The following is a 23,866-nucleotide window of genomic DNA, read 5'->3' on the forward strand; positions in this document are numbered from 1 at the left end:
ATAGATCGAGAATATCCACTAATAATGTTGGAGCTCCACTTGTACAACACTGCATCTCAAAACAACATTCTAGTGAATCATTAAGATGCATGGTGATAGACCATATCATTCCAAATGCTCGTGGTGGCAACATTAGCAGATTGTTGCTGCAAAAAGAAACTCAGTGGATTTATCATTTAGACACAGTAGAGCCTCATGGATTGAACTCACATCTCCAATGGAACTGTTTCTTTTAATCGATCATCTGATTGTGACATATGCTCTAACAGGCGGGGCTTATAGACTTTAAAACAAAAACGCCAGTGCCATTTTGACTGGTTGTACATCGGTATCAGATGCTGTTGAAGTGAGCCTAGTTATCGCTTTTATATACAAGGTAGGCTGAAATCATGAGGATGTTGATGGTAAAGTTTTGTTCTTCGTGTTTCAGAATCACATGCCCTTGAGAAAGCAGTTGACCGCGAAACAGGGTCCTGTCGGGCTCACAGTGATACCGGAGACTTTACGTACGTGGGATACATTGGAATCTGGAAATGTGACAGGCTCCAGCCCCTATGTGATAAGCTCTAGCCCAAGAAGACGGCGAGTAATGCCCAGAGCTATCAAGTTAAGTTGATTTTGCATTATCAGTAAATTTATTGCAACAGTATTTAATTTTTGAACAGTAGTGCACACTAAAAATCTTTTTTGAAAAAAATATGTAGTTCAGTAAACAGATGGACACTTAGATATTGAGGTTTTCACAAGACGCAGTTAACGTGCACTATTGGTTGGTAGGAGGTGGTCTATGATTATACAAAGTCACAAGCTTGCGAGCTTAAAAGCAATTTGACATTAATATGTCTCTGTGACGTTATGAGACACCTTCAATAATCAACATATTCCTGTTGTAGTAAATGTGCTTTGTCTGCTCTAGGTTGTGTATTTCTACAAAGGTACAATTTGACAAAGCAAAGCCATTTTTTGTTTTATTTTTTGGAACAGTTCCAATTTAGCCAGTAATAGTGAAAAAAAACGTTCTGATTGCTGCTGGCTGAATATAAGTGTGAACTGTGCCCATGCTCCCCCAAAAATCTGAGGAATGTTCTAGCCCACCTGCATCTTAGCACATATTTACAGCATACCACATAGCCAGAAAATGGTCATTTGCAAGCATATGTGTTCATCTGAGTGTGCAGACAACAGGAATACCAGGATTTATGCATGTTTTTGCTATCTAAAAATATGCACTCCTCCCTCCTTACAGAATTACCTTCCATTTCAGCTTGTTCAAACTGGTGATGCATGGGCATCACTATGCACTATTGATGCTATTCCAATGGCTGTCCTAAATACTATCTGTATACAGTATATAACAGACTTAACCAGATAACCAGCACACACACACACACTCAATATTTCAATAAAGGTAACTAGTTAAAATTAGAGATTAACAAACTAACTTTGCCTGCTCTGGTGTCTCTGAATATCAGCCCCTAAGTATATAAAATTTGTGCCAGTCTGTGGGAGGAAATTAGCAAAAGAACATTATTAGGAAAATAATATTGTGTAGTGCAAACCCCTTTCTTTAGGAGGCCAACACAATTGCATTATTAAAAATAGTTCAACTTCAAGAGAACATACAGTTAATCAGACTCAAGTTTCTCCAGGGGAGAAAATGCTTGGCAGCAAAGTAGCAATTAGGTAGCTAGCATGTATGACAAAAATATACAGTAGCTCTGGATTTCAGTTATTACTCCACTGTTCCTAACAGTACAATAACTTATGTGACTTCATTATGCCTTTGGCACCTTGTTACAGAATGTTAACTCATGGCTATGTTTTGCATCCAAAGTTTTAGCACAGCTGTGTACTGCCAAGTGCCAGAACATTATGACTGTCTTGAGATCAGAAGCACAAAATAAATAAATAAACAATCATATGTGACAATGAAAATCGAATATGTATATGTAAAGTATTGCCTTTTTATGTTGCCTCCAAGTACAGCACAGTCATTCTATGCATTCTCTTAATCATAATTCTAACTCCGGCCTGTTCTGCTTACTTCAGCGCTCGTCTCAGAAACACGCTGCTCGGTTGGAGCAGATCATCACCTAAAATACAACAGACTTTACTTCCAATATGGACTTTTGACACTATCAGGCTTGGACGTCAGCTACCAACACAGACTTTCTTTGGAGAACACCTACTGGCCCCTGCTTGCTGGGATTCTAACACTTTCTTTAGGTAGCCAGCTGTTAGTGGCTAGTAAATGTATGTGATAGCTTCCATTGGGTCTTAACAACCGTGGCAATCTTTCCGAGACAGCTGGTGCACACATTTAAAGTCATTTTAGCTGAGGATTCTCACTGCATAATGAGTCATCCCAGAATTTGTTAGTATTATGTATCTATTCTATGCAGTTTTCAGGATATACAGCCACTGCAAAAGCCTATTTTTCCTCCATTTCTCACATCCAAACTTTATTGCCAATACCTTCAAACTGTCACACACAAATATAAATAATATATAACGTAAATTCATAACAGCACAGATCCTACACTGGAGCTGAAGTTGTTCAAATTTGGATTTTATCACTTTAAAACACCCTCAGCTCAAAATACACACACTAAACCTAACATTTTTCTGTTTTTGCCCATGAATTAACAAAACATTATTGATAACAGTCATATGACCATCTCTTTCTTCTAGAAAACTTACAAGGTCTATCATCAACCCCATCTCCAGTGCCTTAATGAATTGGGAGTGAAGGCTGGTAACCACCTTTACAGTGGCGTTCTAAGGGGCGCTGACACCCGGAGCGGATCGCCGATGTGCCCCCCCCCCATGTGCAGCCCCCCCCCCCGTGCAGCACGACCCCCCCTCCCGGCGAAGGGACACCCCCCACCTCAGCTAAAGACCTCCCCCGGGTGCACACCACTGGAGGGTGGTGCCGCACGACGGTCAGCGTCGTTGGTTTCCATGCTCCCTCTGCCCCGGAACAGGTTACTTCCTGTTCCGTGGCAGAGGGAGCATGGAAACCAACGACACTGACCGGTCCGCGGCACCCCCCCCCCCCAGCGGCGTGCACCCAGAGTGGACCGCCCCCTCCTTGGTACGCCACTGCACCTTTAGGATTTGTGTACAACAAGAATGTCTGCACGTTTTAACACATGAAGCCCTTTTTCCAAATAAACTTTGAAGTAGTAGCCAGGTTTGTAATACTTTTTTTTTATATGCAGTACCACAGTTTATTTAAACCATAAGTAGCAGAGCGGGCCTCTGGCTAAGTGGTAAAATCAACACTTTGCCCTACATATCATCATTAGAGAGCTGGGGGAGGGCACGGGGGGGGGGGGGGGGAAGAGTTTGCTTGGTCCCTCCAAAAAACTGTGTTCTGTTGCCCCTCATGTAAATCATCAACTATTAATCATCTTCTGTGATGTAAAGTAATTTAAAGGGGCACATTCATACTGGTAGGCAGAAAGATTTCATGTACTATTTTTTGCAAAAAAAAAGATGATAATTGCTCTTCAGTAAGCTATACTAATCTTTCACAGCAGTACCCAAGAGCTGGCTTCACCCAGAAGTGGCAGCAGCAATGGGTTAGAAGAGCCACAAAATCCTAAGGCAAGTTTCCCCTCTGCTGAGACCCCATCTGTCTCATCCCCACAAAAGCTTGAAAAGAGAAAGTGAATAGGATTTGATATACTGCCTTTCTGTGGTTACAAAGTGGTTTGCATATTATGTACAGGAATTTATTTTGTCCCTGGGGCAATGAGGAGTTAGGTGACTTGCCCAGAGTCACAGGGAGCTGCAGTGGGAACTGAACCAGGTTCACAGGCCACTGCAGTAACCATTAGCTACTCCTAAAGCTGCCTCCTCTCAAGGAAGCCCCTTCTGCACCTCATATCTTATATAAAAGAAGGTGCAAAACCCCTGCTGTGCCCTGGGCTCTATGGAAGCCTGCCTTAAGATAGCTTTCCTTCCTATAGAACCAGCATCCTGTTTGTTTGTTTGTTTGTTTGTTTGTTTCTTGCCTACCTGGTGCCCTCTTGGAAACTGGTTGTACTCTAATATAGTTTCCCATAGAATAACAACTTTCCCATCAGTATTTATACAACTAACATTGGTATGTTGTAATATTTTTTGTGCTCATAGGTTTTCACCTGACTGTCACTGACCAATGGGTCTAATTGTATCAAAAATGTTTAATCATTGCACATTCATCTATCACTCAAGTAAAAAATAGTGATCCAAAACAACCAGCTAGCATATTCACAACGTAAATCTCTGAATCTTTTAAAATGGAGGCAAAAGAGCCTCAGTTGGTACCAAAGTTAGGACAATGTTCCAAAGAACTTTGTATTACAAACTTCCTTAAAATGGCTATGTTCGATCATCAGTTCGTAAAAAACCTCCAAAACTAAGTTTATTCAAAATAGAATTTTTTTTCTTTTTTTCTTGTTTTTTGTTCATTTATATATTATTGGTTTGTTCATTCATTTTCAAATACTGCTAGCAGGTATAATTTAACATTTATCAATGTTCATTATACAAATTGCATAGGACGAGCGTTGAAGAGACTGAGAGACTTCGCTTATTTCTGGACCATCCCAACGAGGATGTTAAACCATACCTACTACTACTATTTAGCATTTCTATAGCGCTACAAGGCATACGCAGCGCTGCACAAACATAGAAGAAAGACAGTCCCTGCTCAAAGAGCTTACAATCTAATAGACAAAAAATAAATAAAGTAAGCAAATCAAATCAATTAATGTGAACGGGAAGGAAGAGAGGAGGGTAGGTGGAGGCGAGTGGTTACAAGTGGTTACGAGTCAAAAGCAATGTTAAAGAGGTGGGCTTTCAGTCTAGATTTAAAGGTGGCCAAGGATGGGGCAAGACGTAGGGGCTCAGGAAGTTTATTCCAGGCGTAGGGTGCAGCGAGACAGAAGGCGCAAAGTCTGGAGTTGGCAGTAGTGGAGAAGGGAACAGATAAGAAGGATTTATCCATGGAGCGGAGTGCACGGGAAGGGGTGTAGGGAAGGACGAGTGTGGAGAGATACTGGGGAGCAGCAGAGTGAATACATTTATAGGTTAGTAGAAGAAGTTTGAACAGGATGCGAAAACGGATAGGGAGCCAGTGAAGGGTCTTGAGGAGAGGGGTAGTATGAGTAAAGCGACCCTGGTGGAAGATGAGACGGGCAGCAGAGTTTTGAACCGACTGGAGAGGGGAGAGGTGACTAAGTGGGAGGCCAGCAAGAAGCAGGTTGCAGTAGTCTAAATGAGAGGTGACAAGGATGTGGATGAGGGTTTTGGTAGAGTGCTCGGAAAGAAAGGGGCGGATTTTACGGATGTTGTAAAGAAAGAAACGACAGGTCTTGGCAATCTGCTGGATATGAGCAGAGAAGGAGAGAGAAGAGTCAAAGATGACCCCAAGGTTTCGAGCTGAGGAGACAGGGAGAATGAGAGAGCCATCAACAGAAATAGACAACGGGGGGAGCGGGGAGGTGGGTTTGGGGGGGGAAATGAGAAGCTCGGTTTTGGTCATATTTAATTTCGGGTGGCGTTGAGACATCCAGACAGCAATGTCAGACAAGCACGCTGAAACTTTGGTTTGGATGCAAGGTGAGATATCAGGGGTAGAAAGGTAGATTTGGGAGTCATCAGCATAGAGATGGTAGGAAAAGCCATGGGATGAGATTAATGAGCCAAGGGAAGAAGTGTAGATAGAAAAGAGGAGGGGACCAAGAACAGAACCCTGAGGTACGCCGACAGGCAGAGGGATAGAAGTAGAAGAGGATCCACCAGAGTGAACACTAAAGGTGCGGAGGGAGAGGTAGGAAGAGAACCAGGAAAGGACAGAGCCCTGGAATCCAAGTGAGGACAGGGTATCGAGAAGTATGCTGTGATCGACAGTGTCAAAAGCAGCGGAAATATCAAGAAGAATGAGGATGGAATATTGACCTCTGGATTTAGCCAGTAATAGGTCATTGGAGACTTTAGTAAGCGCAGTTTTCGGTTGAGTGGAGAGGGCGAAAACCAGATTGTAGTGGGTCAAGAATAGCATGTGAGGAGAGAAAATCAAGGCAGCGGCGGTGAACAGCACGCTCAAGTAATTTGGAGAGAAAAGGAAGGAGGGAGATGGGTCAGTAATTAGAGGGACAAGTAGGGTCAAGTGAAGGCTTCTTAAGGAGAGGTGTGACCACAGCATGTTTAAAGGCAGCAGGGACAGTCGCAGTGGAAAGTGAGAGGTTGAGAATGTGACAGATAAAAGGAATAAGAGTAGGAGAGATGGCACTAAGAAGGTGGGTGGGAATGGGATCAGAGGAACAGGTGGTACATTTTGAGGAAGAAAGGAGAAGTGTAATTTCCTCAATAGTAACTTCAGGAAAGGAGGAAAGGGAATGAGGGGAAGGAGAGAGAGGGGAACGGACTAGTGGAGGGAGAGCTGGTGAGGTAGAGAAAGCAAGGTTTATCTTTTGAACCTTGTTGTGAAAGAATTCAGCAAGGGTCTGAGGAGATAATGAAGGGGGAGTTGAGGGAGGGGGCACCTTGAGGAGAGAGTTCAATGTGGTGAAGTCGAGGATTAGAGCCAAGAGAGTTGGTCAGTTGGATATAATAATCCTGTTTGGCACGTAAAAGAGCAGATTGGAAGGAGGTCAGCATGAACTTAAAGTGTAAGAAATCAGCAAGGGCCCGAGATTTCCGCCAGAGGCGTTCGGCGGAGCGGGTACAGGAACGTAGGTAGCGGATATTAGAAGTCAGCCAAGGTTAGGGTTTTGTAAGCCTTACAGGGCGGGTCATCAAAGGTGCAAGAGTGTCTAAGGCAGAGGATAGAGTATTGTTGTAAGAAGAAACAGCCTCGTTGACAGACGTGGATGGTGCCACAGTAGAGAGGAGGTTTGAAACATGGGAGGATAGAGATGAAGGGTCAATATCGTGAAGATTCCTAGATAAATTAGATAGGATAGGACGGGACTGGGAGGGAGGAGATTTAAGTGTGAAAGTTATAAGATGGTGATCAGAGGAGGGATGATCAGAGGCAAGGAAACTAGAAGGTGAACAGTTGGAGGAGAAGATGAGATCAAGACAGTGACCATTTTGATGAGTGGGGGAGGTGTAGCATAGTTGGAGATTAAAGGACAACGTTAAAGCGAGTAACTTGGAAATATAAGAGTTGGAAGGATCATTAGCAGGAATATTAAAGTCACCAAGGATGAGAGAGGGGGAGGAAGGATCATGGAAGAAGGCAAGCCAGGCGTCAAACTCACTGAGAAAGGATGAAAGGGACTTATCAGGGGGACGATAAATGACCGCTATTCGAAGAGGCAGAGGAGAGAAAAGGCGGATAGAGTGGACTTCAAAGGAGGAAAAAACAGTGAGATTGAGGTGGAAGAAGGGGTTGAAATCTGGAGGATTCAGGATTCAGGTTGCTGAGAACATTTTTTAATATCAGCAATATTTATCAGAATCGATAAGGTTGATACTAATATAAATTATCCAGCAATTCTAAAGAAATTCTAAAAACTCTTAAATGCGATCATCTCATAAATGTCAGCAAAAATTAACAGTAATTTCTAACTTGCCCATGGATTGTCATATAATTCTCCAGCCCCCCTTTTTTCAATTTAAATGTATAAATCACTTCCCAGATCTGAAAAGATCACCCAAAATGGTATACAAGATAGAATAATATAAAAATAGAAAAAGCTATAGCAAAAGCTGGTAATGGCCCATATTGATTACTACAATATCATTTATTTGGTTGCAATAAATCTATATTGAGAAGGCTCAGACCTTGTTGACTACAGCGGTGAGACTGATCTTTAAAGTTTTTATATTTGAGCAGATTACACTCTTACATTTGAAATTGCATTGGTTCCCAGTTGAGCCACATATTATCTTTAACCTGTGTACTTTTATTCTCCATATTTTGTATGTGTATTCTCCAGGTTACATGAGTAATCTTGTTTTATTGTCTGTTAGAAATTCAGACCTAGTATCTCATAGATTTTATCTCTACATTATTATGTACCAAAGAACACAGTGTAAAGATTATTTTGCAGGTTTGTTCCTTATCAGTCAGCACATTGGTGAAATTCATTGCCTAGAGAGCTTAGATGTGAGACACGTTATAATAGGTTTAACGACTTTTTTTATTCAGAAAGTATGATGTTATTCAGTAGGTATGCTATGATACTGTTGTTGAATTGTTGTTAATGTCTCGGGGATGCCTGGCCTTCTTATTTTGTAAGCCACACTAAATTCAAGAGACTAGTGTGGGATTCAAGTGTTAAATGTAAAGTAATGTTACATCGAGATATGGAGTAGCAGAACTTCAAGCACCATATATTAAATTGGAAAGAACTGCATCTTTTTTTTTTCTAAAAGTTCAGTAACTAATTTCCTATCAGAAATTTACTAGAAAGCTATTCCATAATGTATGTTCCATGACTGAAAAGGCTCTAGATATAAATGATGTGGAGGGGCATAATCGAATGCGAACGCCTATCTCCATGGGCATCTATGTCCAAAAACGGGTACGTGAAGAGGCGGGACAGACCGTATTTTCAAAAAAATGGACGTTTTTCAGCTGGGCATTTGTTTTTTTTAGCGATAATGGAAACTAAAAACGCCCAGCTCAAAAACTGGCCCCCCCTGATGTGCCAGGACATCAACTGGGCACCCTAGAGGTCAGTGCAGTGGACTTCAGAAACAGCTCCCACATGCATAGCTCCCTTACCACGGGTGCTGAGCATCCAACCCCCTCCCCCCAAACCCACTACCCACAAATGTACAACACTACCATAGCTCTTAGGGGTGAAGGGGGTAACTACATGTGGGTACAGTGGGTTTTGGAGACCTACCATTTATCAGCACAAGTGTTACAGGTAGGGGGGGATGGGCCTAAATGTGCTCCAGGGACCTGCATACATACAGGCCTCTAGGACTTGTTGCTGCTATATAACATTGGCACACCAGTTGACACCTGAAGACTAATCTCTCCGAAAACGTCCTTTATTGGAATAAGCACGCTTACTCACAGTTAACTGCAGATCAGAGGTTGTGCCCCACTGGCAAAGAGTCTCGCTGGTACTGAGATTAGCAGTAGGTCAGAGCTGGCAGAATGCTGTACAATGCCCTCTTTCAGCCACATTCAAGGGAAGAACTAAGTTATGTAACTTGGCTAACACGTGAAAGGGATCTAAAACTGGCTTACAAAAATGGCCACTACCTCATGGACTACCGGAAACAAAACAGGGCACACTCTGACCCAGTAAGCAGAGGGAAAAGCACCATGGGAGTAGAGCCTACCAACTACCAACATCGTGAGCATTTGTCACAAGCTAGTGGAATCACGGAGCCCAATACCCTACACCCACCACAATGCATTACTGATGTGACTCTGCAGTGTGCATAACAGAAAAGGTGTCACACTCACCCGAGAGCCACATCAGAACCAGGGAAAGGCTGTCAGAGGATAGAACACATTCTGCTGTCATAGAGGTGGGTACGGCATTTCAGGCTGGCATAGAGGCTGGAAAAAAGTTTATAAAGTGTTTTTTTTGTTGGTGGGAGGGGGTTAGTGACCACTGGGGGAATCCAGGGAGGTCATCCCCAATTCCCTCCAGTGGTCATCTGGGCAGTTGGGGCACTTTTTTGGGACTTGTTCGTGAAAAAAAAGTGACCCAAAATCGCGGTAAAAATGCCTTATTTTTCGATTATCAGCTAAAGACGCCCATCTCTCCTCGGCCGATAACCACGCCCCAGTTCCGCCTTCACCACGCCTCTGACATGCCCCCATCAACTTTACCCATTTCCGCGACGGATTGCAGTTGGAAATGCCCATAATCGGCTTTCGATTATACCGATTTGGGCGCCCACGGGAGAAAGACGCTCATCTCCCGATTTGGGTCTCAATATAGGCGTTTTTCTCTTTCGATTATAAGCAGGATAATGTTACAAAGTTTTTTTTCTGTTTATAAAGCATATTTCACATGCAGAAATGGGAATTATAAAATTGGTCAGCTGTATACTCCTATCTGAGAGGACAGGCCAAATCAGTGGTTCTCAAACCTGGTCCTGCAGGCACCCCACCAGTCAGGTTTTCAGAATATCCACAATGAATATTCACGAGAGAGAGAGAGAGAGAGAGAGAGAAAGAGACTTGCTTGCACTGCCTCCACTTCATGCAAATCCCTCTCATGAAATACTTAAAAAAAATAGCTAATACAAGTTAGCACACACTAACAGGGAAAATATCACAAAATGATTTAACAAACATTTCTCAATAGGTTGCTTTCCATGTGCTAAGCTTGCATTAAGCTTAATGCTCATTAGTAAAAGGGTCCCTTAAATAGGTAATATAAAGAATGAGATAATGGAGTCACAGCACTCCTTATTGAACAAGTATTAATGTAATGGGAGGAGAAGAAGCAGTTGTTGTGTGCTCTTTAATTAAATTCTTATCCAGTCAATCTATCAAACTATTGAGAGATCAAATGAATTTTCATCATACAAGTACCTAGAAAGGATATCTAAAATGGAAAAGAACAATCCTATTTGATTGTTTGTTTTTTAAATAAGAAAAAGCAGTTATAATAACTAAAGCTTCCTCTATTATCTTTAGTGTGATATAGTGTTACAGGATAAGTAAAATATATAATTTTCCTGTCGTGACCTTTATATTTTTAAAAATCTTGAAATTAATATATATTCATTTATTTTTCAATAACTGGAAACAGTTTTTTTTAAGTGTATGTGTGTATACAGAAATAGATATAGATAGATCTGTGTGTGTGTATTGCATGTACACATTTTGGGCCGGATTCTATGTAAGGTGAAGTGAGTAGCATGTGTTAAACTGTGCATGCTACTCAATTGAGTAATGATCCAATTAGTCATGATAATTAGCTGTTAACAACCTATTTTCATCATTAATAGGCAATAACTGGAATTTATGTGAGCTTCTTTTTAGGCATATTCTAAAAAGAGGCACATGTAAATTTCAATGTGTGTGTGGCTGAAAAGGGGTAGTGGCCAAGGGAGGATTGTAGGTGTGTCAGAAGTGTCAAAAGGAGTGGAGGAGTGGCCTAGTGGTTAGAGCAATCCAGAGGTGGCCAGTTCAAATCCCACTGCTGCTCCTTGTGATCTTGAGCAAGTCACTTAACCTTCCATTTCCTCAGGTACAAACTTAGATTGTGAGCCCTCCTGGGACAGAGAAATATCCAGTGTACCTGAATGTAACTCATCTTGAGCTACTACTGAAAAAGGTGTGAGCAAAATCTAAATAAATCAAATTTACACATGTTGTTGTAAAATTCAGGGGAATACATATGGGCATTTACACCAGATTTTCAGTGGTGTAAATGGCCACATCTAAATGTATGTGCATTCCCCAGCCTATGCATTATTCTATAAATTGCTCTTTACTGTAGACACAGTTTATAGAATAGCGCTACAGATGCTATTTTGATACACCTACATTTTAGATGTCATATACAGAATACAGCCCAGTTTGTGTTTTCTTTGCTTGCATTTTTCTAGTTCTTTCCATTTTGTTCCTATTATCACCTCCAATGACTGTCTGGATTATTGCCAAATCCCTAAGAACCATTTGCTGGTCAGTAGAAACCATTCATGTTGTGTTAAAATTGCATGTTGAAAAACAATTTATTTTATTTATTTATTCATTCTTATATCCCACAGTTATCTAAAAACATGTTTCAGTTTAATGTGGCTTACAATTAACAATTAGGGGAAAATTACAATTGTAGAGTAAAGTTACAGAGCAATATCTAGTAGCAGTTACAGATTCATTAACCATAAAATTTCTTGAAAAGGTAGGTTTTAACTCTTTTCTGAAACAAAAGTAATTTGTAATACTTCTTGTTTCCACAGGAATTGAATTCCACCATTTAGAACCCAAATAACTGAATCCAGCAGTGTAAACAAACTTATAAATTGTGTGTCTACATTTGGGTAAATGAAGACATAAATAGTTTCTGGTTCCTGGACTCACATTTCTTATTGATAACTCAATCAAGTTTAACACGCATTCAGGAAACTTTCCAAACTGTATTTTGAAAATGAAAATGCTAGTTTTGAAAATTAAGTCTAATTGGGAGACAGTGTAGCATTACAAGCAGTGGGGTTACTCTTTCATATTTTGACTTTCTGTACATCAAACAAGCTGCCCTGTTTTGAACAGAATGCAATGATTTTTAGTGTTTTCTTTACACTGCACGTACACTATGTTGCAATAGTCTAGTTGAGGCAATATCAACGATTGCATTAACAGACAAAATGATTGTCTGGGGAAGTAATCTCTAATCCTTTTCCGTTTCCATAAAGTTTTAAAAGTTGTTGATATGACTGCTGAAGCTTGATTTTCAAAAGATAAAAGCTTATCAAAAATAATACCTAAGATTTTTAGTTGTGTTTTAATTAGGTATATTTGTTGGTCAATTTTGAATTACTGGTAGGAAGTGGGATTGTGCAAGCTACACATAGCCAAGAATTTGGTTTTATCTCTATTCAGTTTAAGCTTAAATATTGTAGTCCAGCTTGCTATAAGGTTCAGAACTTTTTTAACCTTGTCCAGATTCTCTGAGCTATCATTACGGAAGGGTACATATATAGTGACATCATCAGCATATATGAAAGGATTAAATCCCATTTTGTCCACTTTCTTCCTAAGTGGGGCCATCATAACATTAAATAGTATAGATGAGATGGGAGAACCCTGGGGCATACCTCATTCTGAGTTCCATGGGGTTGAAATCTGATTGGACATCTTTAACCTGCTAAGATGTTTTCTTAGTAAGCCATTAAAGTAAGTAGCTACTGCACCACTAATTCCCATATTGTCGAGTTGCTTCATTAGTGTTGTATGGTCTACTACATTGAAAGCACTAGACATATCGAATTGTAGTAGTAGGATTTCCGGACCCTTGCATATTAATCTTGTTGTCGGAGTAGTTATGACTGTCTCAGTTCTATATAATGGTCTGAAACCTGACCAGCCATGAAGGACTGAGACATGCATCAAATAATCCATTAATTACTGGGCTACTAAACCCTCCATTGGATAGAAGCCACTGGTCTGTAATTTGAGACTTCACTGATCTTAATAGTGGGGTTTTGCGGAATTGGGGTAAGTATAATGTCATCCTTGTCAGCAGGGAAGTGACTGTTCAAAAACATGTAAGTAACATGTTCAGTAAAGCATTCAATAAACCAGTCTGGCGGGTCTTTCATTATATGATAATGACAGCTATCTAATAAACAGTTTGCTTATGCATATTTTATTAGCAATGATTTATTTATACTGGTTGTTGGCAATTTAAAGAAGGACCACATTATATCTGCTTTGATAGTATTAATTTCACAATCATGTATGAAGTCTTCTAGTGATAATTGTGTTTTAACAAGATCTTTCCTTATTTTTATTATTTTGTGCTCAAAATATTGTGTGAGCTCATCTGCTGCTGGAGGTGTTTCATTTGGTAAAGCTCGGGTGTTTAGTCAACTATTCATATGAGTTCACATACTTTTTTTTTTAACATTGACTTATTCTGGTCCCACATATGTGCTGTAGTATTCTGCTTTACTTCTTTTTATATTATGTTTGTAATCTCTTAAAGCTTTCCTCCACATTATTTTATTCATATCTGATTTGTTTTTGGACCATTTTCTTTCCAATTTTCTGCATAGTTTTTTCAGCTCTAAGAGCTCAGTATTAAACCAAGGACATGCTTGCTTTTATTTCTGGTTTTCATTTTAAATGGCGTTAATTTGTCCAGCGTATTCTTACTCAGATCATCCTAATTTTTCATAAAGTGAATATCATAAGGTGGTAGATCTTTCTTTTCAGTCTGTGCTGTTAACCAAAAATGATGAAAGTCTATCTTTCCTCTAGTTAGAAAAGTATGCAAAATTTTGATTCCCTATCCTTACCATTCTCTTTCTATTGAAGGGTAAATATCTGTTATCTGACCATAACACCTCTTCCCAAGTTTGATTTTCTAGTATATAATCTTTTTTTTTCCAGAGAATCTGTAAGCTAGTAGATTCTGTAGATGACCTTTTACAAGAGATGAAATGGCTTGTGGTAATTTTAAATTCCATAAATTTAAGAAGTTCATTAAATTCATAGTATTGGAGTTGTGGTTTTATAATTTCAAATTAATGTCTACCAGTAAAATAACATCAGAGAAGTTAGCACAAACATTGGATACACAATCATGAAATCATCCTGAGCATTAGTCCAATTTTCTGAAGGACAGTAGAAAAGAATAAGAAATAGTTGACCATTTAGTGTTACATCAGTGATTTTGTATGCCAGGATTTCAATTGAAGAGGATACATGTTCAGCAATAGACTCCGCTTTAAAGAAGGATTTATATATTAAGGCAACCCCAGCCCTTTCTTTTTTACTTTTCTTGATGTGGATTATGTTATAATCTGGTGGGCATAAATTATAACATAATCCACATCAACCAAAGATGACCCAATACTGCTAGATCTGGTGGAAACAGATCTAGCAGTATTGGGTCATCTTTAAGGTTAAGCAATGTTTCTGTTATAAACAATAAGCCTAGTTGATCATTTTCAAGTCATTCTCTAATTATTTATTAACATCTGCTCTTGCATTTACATAACCTATGAGAATAGAAACATAGCAGCATGTGCAATGTTCTTATGCTTAACATTTAGCAGTTGTCTGTACACCCTTTCCTAAATGTATATTCATTATAATGGTAATTTAAACTTGGCCCTTTGTTATAAATAGATAAATTATCTGGTTTCTTGTAAGATTCATTGTTTGACCCTTCAAATTGATAACTGGAACTTCGTCTAACAGAAATAAGTACAGAGATTTTGTTCAGTTCATTGAGGGAGACAACTTGCAACCTGACTATCCATAATATTAGCAAATGATAAAATAACCATTTCCCTATACTAGCTATGTTTAAGTGTTTAAAGACATAATTATAAGATCAAACATGTGTTACTTACAAACCAGCCAAATATCAGTTGTTGAACCCATGTTCACAAAGTCTCCTTCTAATCCCCATATGAAACTGCTAATGAAGGGGTGTTCAAAGGGGTGGGGTGTGCCCCTCTGACATGCCCATTCGGCACAATGCCCCAGGAGTTGGTGTGCTTTTCATGAGATCTGTCTGTGATGTCACTGAATCAATGGCTGCCTTAAAGTGCTGCTTCTCCCTCCTCTCTCTGCCTAATGGATCACTGCTGAATTACACAGCAAAGACAGCACGCAGAGGAGAGGAACAAGATGGTCTGTGCATGAGGTGGCATGCCTTTGATGAGATCTGTCTGTGATGTCACTGAATCAATGATTGCCTTCAAATTCTGCTTCTCCCTCCCCTGTCTGCCCGATGGATCACTGCTCAATTAAATAGCAAAGACGGCAAACAGAGGAGAGTAGCAAGGTGATCTGTGATTTCTGTGATGTCACTGAATCAACGGCTGTCTTCAAGTCATAATGAACTGTGGTAGCTCAATGTATGGTATTTTATTTTCTTTTTACAACACTTGTTTGACTGCCTTTTGCACTAAGGAGATCGGACGTGGTTTACAATACTAGCAACAAAAATAAGAACCAGAGAAATAAAAGAGAAAGAAGGGAGAGATAAGATACACACAAGTGCAATGCTGTGCCCAAACCATGAATCAGAGTTCATACACCATGTCTTTATTTCTGTCTGGAACTTGTAAAATGATGCCTTAGAACATTAATGGACTGGAAAGGAATTCCAAAGAAACAGAGTCATAAAAGCAAAGGTCAAATGATGAGTAAGATCCATTTGCACTGTTGAGGTAGGGGGCATTGCCTGAAGATTAGCCTGCATAGATCAAAGTGAACTTGCTGGAAAATGTGATAGCAAGCAATTTCCAAGATATCAGGGTGTACCTGCATGTAGGACAAAGAATGCTAAAAATAAGCAACTGATGGGGAGCCAGTGTTTTTCAATAAGTATCAGAAATTATCATCAACTGCTATAGTGGTCAAGCAGGGCACATATCAACAGGTGAGCCAGAATCAGTATCCATAGGGTCCAAGAAGGTCATTTTAGAGCAGCTGCATGGCATTTACAAATATAAATGACATACACATGTAAATATTAGGGCTGATATTCAAAGTAATTTAACTTGCCAGAAACAGCTTGTTAGATATCTATCTATCTATCTATCTATCTATCTATCTATCTATCTATCTATCTATCTATCTATCTATCTATCTATCTATCTAATCATCAGAGTCTTGCAGCCTTTCAAAGCTTTCTCCTTCTCAAAAGCAGTAGGCGATAATATTATTCATTGATCCTTTGTTTTCATTTTAACCAAGATATATTTTAACTAAGATAATTCAACTTATCTTATGCAGAGATTCAATCTCAGAGGAAGCTGTGGCAGAAAAGAGGAACCCAACATAAAATAGCCATACAATAAGTACTTTTTTGTAAATTTTACATAGGCATCTTGTTATCAAATTACTCACTCTGGGGTCCTTTTACAAAGCAGAGCTAAAAAGTGGTCTTAGTATGCCCTTACACAGGTTTTTACCACATGGAAAGGCCATTTTAAAACATGGGTGTTTCCTGCATGCTAAGTCCATTTTTAGTGCAGCAGTAAACTGGCCAATTTTTGAATTTTTGTATTAATGACCACACGCTAATGTTGCCATTAGTGCATGGCTATTACAAAAGATTAACATCAGTGCCACCTATTGCATAGGCAGTAAAGGCTCATGTGCAAATCAAATGTTAATCAGTGCATGGCAATGTAGCTGAACTAACTGATTGCTGCAGATATGCCTGTTCTCTGCCCCCCCCCCCCCCCAGACATGCTCCCTCCATTGTAAGAATAAAAATATTTTTTTTTTTTACTGCATGGTGGGTACGCGCTAATCCAGAATTTACCACAGGACACCTGACTATAACCCAAGGTAAATCTTTTTAATCTGTGATAAGCACTTGCTAATGCTTATTGCAGCTTGGTCAAAGGAACCCTTAGAAAATAACATCAGATATTTTCTAAGGGTTAAGGCAAGTTATACATTGTGGGGTAACTAATCAAAGTGGATTTAAACAGCCAGGAAAGGCTTTGGTCTTTTAAATTGCTTGGTCAGGGCTAGGAGTGCAGGTGTAGCCTAGTGGTTAGTGCAGCAGACTTTGATCCTGGGAAACTGGGTTCAATTCCCACTGCAGCTCCTTGTGACTCTGGGCAAGTCACTTAACCCTCTGTTGCCCCAGGTACAAGTAAGTACCTGTATATACTATGTAAATATACTATGTAAACTGCTTGAAGTTGCAAAAACCACAGAAAGGTGGTATATCAAGTCTCATTTCCCTAAGTGGAAATATTCAGTGGTACTTAACTGGACTCTGCTGCTACTAAATATTTCCACTAACCAGCCATTGGTTACAGCCATTGTCTAACCAGCAAGGTTACAGGTGGTCTATAGATGGAGTTTGTTCTGAGTAGTAACCTAGCTAGTTAATGGAGATATTCAGATTGTTAACCAGCTAGGTAACTGCAGAGCATAACTTATTCGGTGAGGTTAACCAGGCACTGATCTGAATATCAGGTCCAGTAATCAGTCTAATAAGGTCCAGTGGCCCCCCTGCTTCTGATCTCCCTCCCACCAACCACCACCAACCACCAAATACCTCCCACAAGAACACTCCTCCCACCCATCCCCCTGATAAAAAACTAAGGCAATCTCAGGCCCCAGATCTTATTATTTATTTAAATTTTGTTCACACCTTTTTCAGTAGTAGCTCAAGGTGAGTTACATTCAGGTACTCTTGATATTTCTCTGTCCCAGGGGGGCTCACAATCTAAGATTGTACCTGAGGCAATGGAGGGTTAAGTGACTTGCCCAAGATCACAAGGAGCAGCAGTGGGATTTGAACTGGCCACCTCTGGATTGCAAGACTGGTGCTCTAACCACTAGGCCACTCCTCCACTCCATCCTCCATCCTTGTAGGCCCTGACAGACATTTTCGAAAGGGACATCCAAATTGCAATTTGGACTTCCTTGCAAAACGGCAAAATCTAGGGGTGGGAAAACCTGTATTTTCAAAGCAAAATGGACATCCATCTTTCGTTTCAAAAATACCGTCAGGGATGCCAAATCCTGGCTCTTAGTACAGTGAATGTGTTGTGAATTCACAAATTAAAAACCAATTCTAAACCTTCAGATAAACCAACCTGAATCACTAAAGCCCTGGAAGATTAAAACAGAGCTATGACAATAAAATAAACAATAGACGATATACACATATGTAAATATCAGTGTATCACAAGAAGCAATATATTTCTTTTTAAAGTAAGCCTTTAATATCATAACCTTATGTTTCTCTGTGGAGAGCCTAACAATGAGAGTGGCCTTGGTATTAGCAATATCTTTTGAATTCTCTAAGAAATTAGTGAGATTGAGACTCACTCCTCCCAATTTATCTAGACTACTCTCGATAGAGTTCTCCACACAGGAACTTTATAATAACTGAGAGCAACAGATATTTCTTCCAGATTTTGAATTTTTAATACCTTCTTACATTAGATTTTTTACTGGATAAATATAATAAGTAATCTAACTTGAGGGAAATTCAAAAACAGGTTCATAGAACAAAAAGAATTTTCCAGTTTCTCCATCTCATATAGTAGAGGAGTGTGGTAGCCGTGTTAGTCCACTCTTAAGGTTATCAATAGAAATCAAACAAAATAAAACATGGAAAAGAAAATAAGATGATACCTTTTTTATTGGACATAACTTAATACATTTCTTGATTAGCTTTCGAAGGTTGCCCTTCTTCCTCGGAAGAAGGGCAACCTTCGAAAGCTAATCAAGAAATGTATTAAGTTATGTCCAATAAAAAAGGTATCATCTTATTTTCTTTTCCATGTTTTATTTTGTTTGATTTCTATTGATATCCATCTCATATCAAACAGAGAGACTGTCTTTTATTGCTGTAACCCCTGAGGCTTGAAGTGTGGCATTTGAGACTCCATAACCGGGAATCTCTTTTCAAAACTAGCAAATTTAAAATCCATTTCCTCCAGCTTCTGTACAACTTCCTGGGTGAAAGCTGCTGTATTTGAGTCTTAATTATGGATTCAGTTCATGTAACTACTGACCATATATCTTGCAAAGTAATATCCTGGCTTTCTTGAGAGGAACCAACCCCCTCCACATCTGAAAATTGAACATATTTGGGCCGACCCCCTCCACAGCTGAAAATTGAACATATTTGGGCATAGGTATTCCTGAAATTGAAACCACTCTCAGACTCTCCCTAGCTGCCAAGGACTTGTGCCCAGTGTCAGAAGATGTAGGGAGAAAGATGGTATTAAGCATAGGCAGAGATGTTCTCTCTGGTGTGCTAATTGTAGCTCTTTCAGAAGAGGGAGATGAGGTGGGCGGTATAGTAACAGTTTATGAAGAAAAATGTTTATTCATTGATCCTCTGATGGGGGTACTTACAGTAGCCACACCTTTTGGCTGAGCCTTCCATTTCTTCCCCTTAACAGGCATCAGATCTCATTTATAAAATTCCTCAGTGCTTCTTGGTGCTCTAAGGTGCTCCCAAGGGGCAGGGTGTGCCCCTTTGGCACACAGGGGCACACCCTTTCAGCCATGCCCTGTGGCTGGGTCACTGTCTTTTGAGATATTCTGGGTCACACAGCTCTGTAATCACTCTAGGGCGCTGCCTTCCTCCAGGAATGCCGAGATCCACCAGTACTATCAGAGGCCTTCTGGAAGGCATGGTCTCACTCTCCCCACACCAGCAGCTCCAGGATGGCAACTGGGCTCCAAAGAGTCCACAGGGGCTGCTGCCTTTTGAAATGTTGTGAGTTGCAGAGCTCTGACTACACTCCAGGGTACTACCTCCCTCCAGGAATGCTGAAATCCACCAGTACTATTGGGAGTCTTCTTGAAGGCATGGTCTCACCCTCCCCTACACCAGAAGCTCCTGGATGGCAACCAGGCTCCAAACAGTCCACATGAGCCGCTGCCTTTTCAGATGTTCTGAGTTGCACAGCTCCAACATCACTCTGGAGCACCACCTTCCTCCAGAAATGCCATATTTTACTATTGGGGGCTTTCTGGAAGACCCAGTCTCAGTCTCCCCCACACCAGAAGCTCCTGGGTGGCAACTGGGCTCCCTTTGGGGTCATTTTTAAAGCAGTAGAATGTGAAACTTTTGCTATGAAAATCTGCCTATAACGGCCCACAGAAAAAAATAAGCATGTACTATTTATGCATCCACACAGTTATAAAATTATGTAACTATATATATAATTATATATTTTCTCATGTTTCCTCTAAACTTCCACCCTGTAACATTAGACCATGTCCTCTTCTCTTTGAATTTCACATACCTGTACTTTATTGAAGCCTATCAAACATTTTAATGTTTCTACTATCCCCCTTTCCCTTTCTTTCTGTGGCAAGTACATTTATTTTTATTTTTTTTTTTACTCTGAAAATGAAAGGGGATGTGATTTTCTGTGGTTACAATCAAAGTGGTTTACATATTATATACAGGCACTTATGTTGTACCTGGGCAATGGAGGCTTAAGTGACTTGCCTAGAATCACAAGGAACTGCAGTACGAATTAAACCCAGTTCCCCAGGTTCTCAGGCTGCTGCACTAGCCACTAGGCTACTGCTCCACTCCATAGTGTTTATTTTGTCAGCTTTGTACCATTTTAGTAGCCTTTCTGAACTACTTTCAACTTTTCTTTGTGATGATATGGCCTCCAAAAATGAACATTATGCTTAAAGTTAGATGTCATGGTGACCCGTTGTAAATTCTATAGAAAAGGGACCATTTCTCTTATATGTGTCTATATAGCACTATATATGCCTAATAGCACTTTAGAAATGATAAGTAGCAGTACTAAAGGAAGACAACATTATCACTAATATTTTTCATGCTGATGCTATCTCTACTGATATAACTTTCAAATACTCCTACTATTTTCAGTTCTTTTCTCACCTTGACTAGCAACCTTCAAGTCATGAGAGGTAATTAATCCTATGTTCCTTTTTTAAGCTTCCAGTTCTTGTCCTTCTAACTGTTATGTGGCTAATAAATTTTGCACCCTAATGAATGACCCAAACCTTTGACCTCTCTTGAGTAATGAGGATATTTCACAGCTAATTCAAAATATTCAATAACTCCTTTCAGACATTTTTCATCTTAATGAGCAGGTTAACCAAAAGAACTCATATACTTTGCTCTGTAAATCAGACATCCATATGAATTATGACTCATGCGAAACATGGTTAACTTTCTTTTGCAGAACTCATCATGAACTTATATTTTCAGAGCATCAATGCAATGATGGGCAATTCTGGTCCCTGAGGAATACACACCAAGCTACATACAATAAATATGGTTGACACACATTTAATTGCAGCTATATTTCATGCATTTTTATTGTGTATAGTAAGAAAAGTAGACAATTATGTAGACTTTGAGGCATTTTGACATATTCTGCTAAGATAAGAAAACAAAAAGCTGATGGGAGAGTTGACTTCAGGCCTGGTGGGTGGAGAACTGAGGAAAAAGAGGATAGGTTAAGGGGGAAAAGACTGAACGTAGAGTTGGAGAAAGAGATAAAGGACAGGCAATTAAGAAACCAGACACTGACACCAAGATATACAAATATACACAAAGAATCATAATTTAAAGAGTGCCTTTGGGAAGTCTGGAAAATGGTGTACATCTTTCCATCATTGAGAGTTAGGTAACAGATTGCCCGTGAACTACACTGAAATTTTCAAATTTTCAAATCATATCATTTATGCTTGACATTTTTAAGTGATTATAATAATAATGTTGGAGGTTTACATACTTTGTGGAAATCTGGGTGGGTTGTCGTTAACATCTGTGAGAGTGATGTTCACAGTTGTTGATCCTGATAGGCCTCCAACTTGCCCGGCCATATCTTTGGCTTGAATGACAACGGAATAGTGCTCCCTGGCTTCTCTGTCCATGTTGGGTAAGGCAGTCCTGATTACTCCTAAAATGTAACAGAAAAGAAATGAAATGACATGGGCTAAGTACATCAATATGAAAAATTAGGCATCCGCACCATGTACCCTGCCAAAGGCCATACATTGTTTATGTTGTGATCAATTTATTTTCTGTTTTTGTACAAATATGCTACAGATATAAAATCTTACAAAAAACTTGGTTATGTAAATATCACCAGCACTACTTCTGCTCTAAAATGTCAGTATTATACATGTTAACGGTACCATGCTGGACAATATCTACAAATTAATGTCATTCTTAGTAGTAATAAAGTATAATCAAAATACAGTGGTAGTAGATGAGTCATTCTAGTCAAGCATTATGGAAACATTTTAAGGTACATTATAGAAAAGGGATATATTACTTTCTATAATTACTGAATTATCTAATTAACTACACAAAAAATAAATTAATTTACAAACCACCAGAGAAACAAGAATAAGTGTCAACATTTTATTTTCGGTTGATTACCACATGAGGAGCACATCAGCCTTACTGCCTACTCAATAGGAGGTGGTAAGTGCTCAGGTGGTAATGGCCGCACACTAATTTGGAAATTGGTGCATGGCCATTAATAGCAGAAATAAAATTTCTGCCATTTTATAGACATGCTAAAAAGTGTCTGGAGTGTGAAGGAAACCCACGTGCTAAACCTACCGCTGGTCACTTTTTAGCATGGCTTAGTAAAAAAAATTTAAATTGTTTTGAATATTGACCCCTTATTTTCTACTACAAACACTTTGCAGTTGTTGGAAGGCTACATACTCAATTAACTTTCTTTAAAAAAAAATAGAGGTATAGAATTTATGATAATTAATTGGGTCTGAGATTCTTTTTTTATTCATTTTTAATATAAATTGTATATGTGATTTATTTAATAATGCTGGCATTTGGCTATTCAGTAAAAACTCACTACTATCTGATTCAGCATAGGAGCCATCTCTTCTCTCTGAGTCTTAATTATCCATGTTGGAGAACCTTTTATTGCTTGGACAATATGATCTGTATGTGTTAACGTGAATTGATCCCATATGTTTGGCAAGTTTAATTTTATTTAGGTCAACCAGCTATATCCAGCAACTCATCCACATCATTAGTACTAACAACATAAACAGGAAGTGTGCCAGTTAATTCACATAATAACGTTTTGGATTTTCATTCAAAAAAATCTCACTTCTTACAGAGATCATTTTTACCATCTTTCAAACAGCATGACATGGTACAAGACAACTGGTTTTGGTCCCATTGGCTTGCTATTCCTTTACAATTGAAAAAAAAAAATTCCTACATTTCTTAGCCAAGATGATCATTCCCCCTGTCTTTTAAGAGCACACTACCAAACTCCTGAGGATAATTTCATATGGTACTTCTTAGTTCTTTAAAAAGTAAACAATTTAAAAACACTAGAGATGTTAATAAGGAAAAAAACCTCAAAGAACTCATTGGATAGTATACCCATGGTCCAAATGCAGCCATTGGCATAAAAAAAACTTTCCAAAAATCTCTGCTGTCACTTTTATCAATGAATAAATCATGCAAAAAATAACAAAACTTTAAATGACAACACACTTTATTTTGTGAACAGTCACACCTACTGCAAAGCTCAGTGCCTGCAGCCCCAGAAACCCTCTGAACCTGAAACAGTGCCAAACTGACTCCTACTTCCAAATTGGGCCAGGAATGTCCTGGCTCAATCTGGAACCAGCCCAGCCACTTGCTCCCTGACCCATACTCTCAACTTCCAAATTTCTCCCTCCCCCAACTCCAATTTTCCCCGAAGACTCGGATCTAGGTGAGTTGAA

General features: G+C 39.4%; 1 protein-coding gene across 1 annotated transcript in view; it reads right to left on the reverse strand.

Annotated features, from left to right (window-relative positions):
• LOC115472864 (cadherin-18-like) overlaps window positions 1–23,866 on the reverse strand; it is a 588,666-nt gene that overhangs the window by 317,668 nt on the left and 247,132 nt on the right. The window contains exon 2 of the mRNA XM_030207339.1: window positions 21,883–22,050. Within this exon, the coding sequence (XP_030063199.1) occupies window positions 21,883–22,024 (142 nt within the window). The 5' untranslated portion in view covers window positions 22,025–22,050. The remainder of the gene's footprint in view (window positions 1–21,882; window positions 22,051–23,866) is intronic.

This window comes from Microcaecilia unicolor, chromosome 1, assembly GCF_901765095.1.
Source record: "Microcaecilia unicolor chromosome 1, aMicUni1.1, whole genome shotgun sequence".
NCBI classification, from domain to species: domain Eukaryota; kingdom Metazoa; phylum Chordata; class Amphibia; order Gymnophiona; family Siphonopidae; genus Microcaecilia; species Microcaecilia unicolor.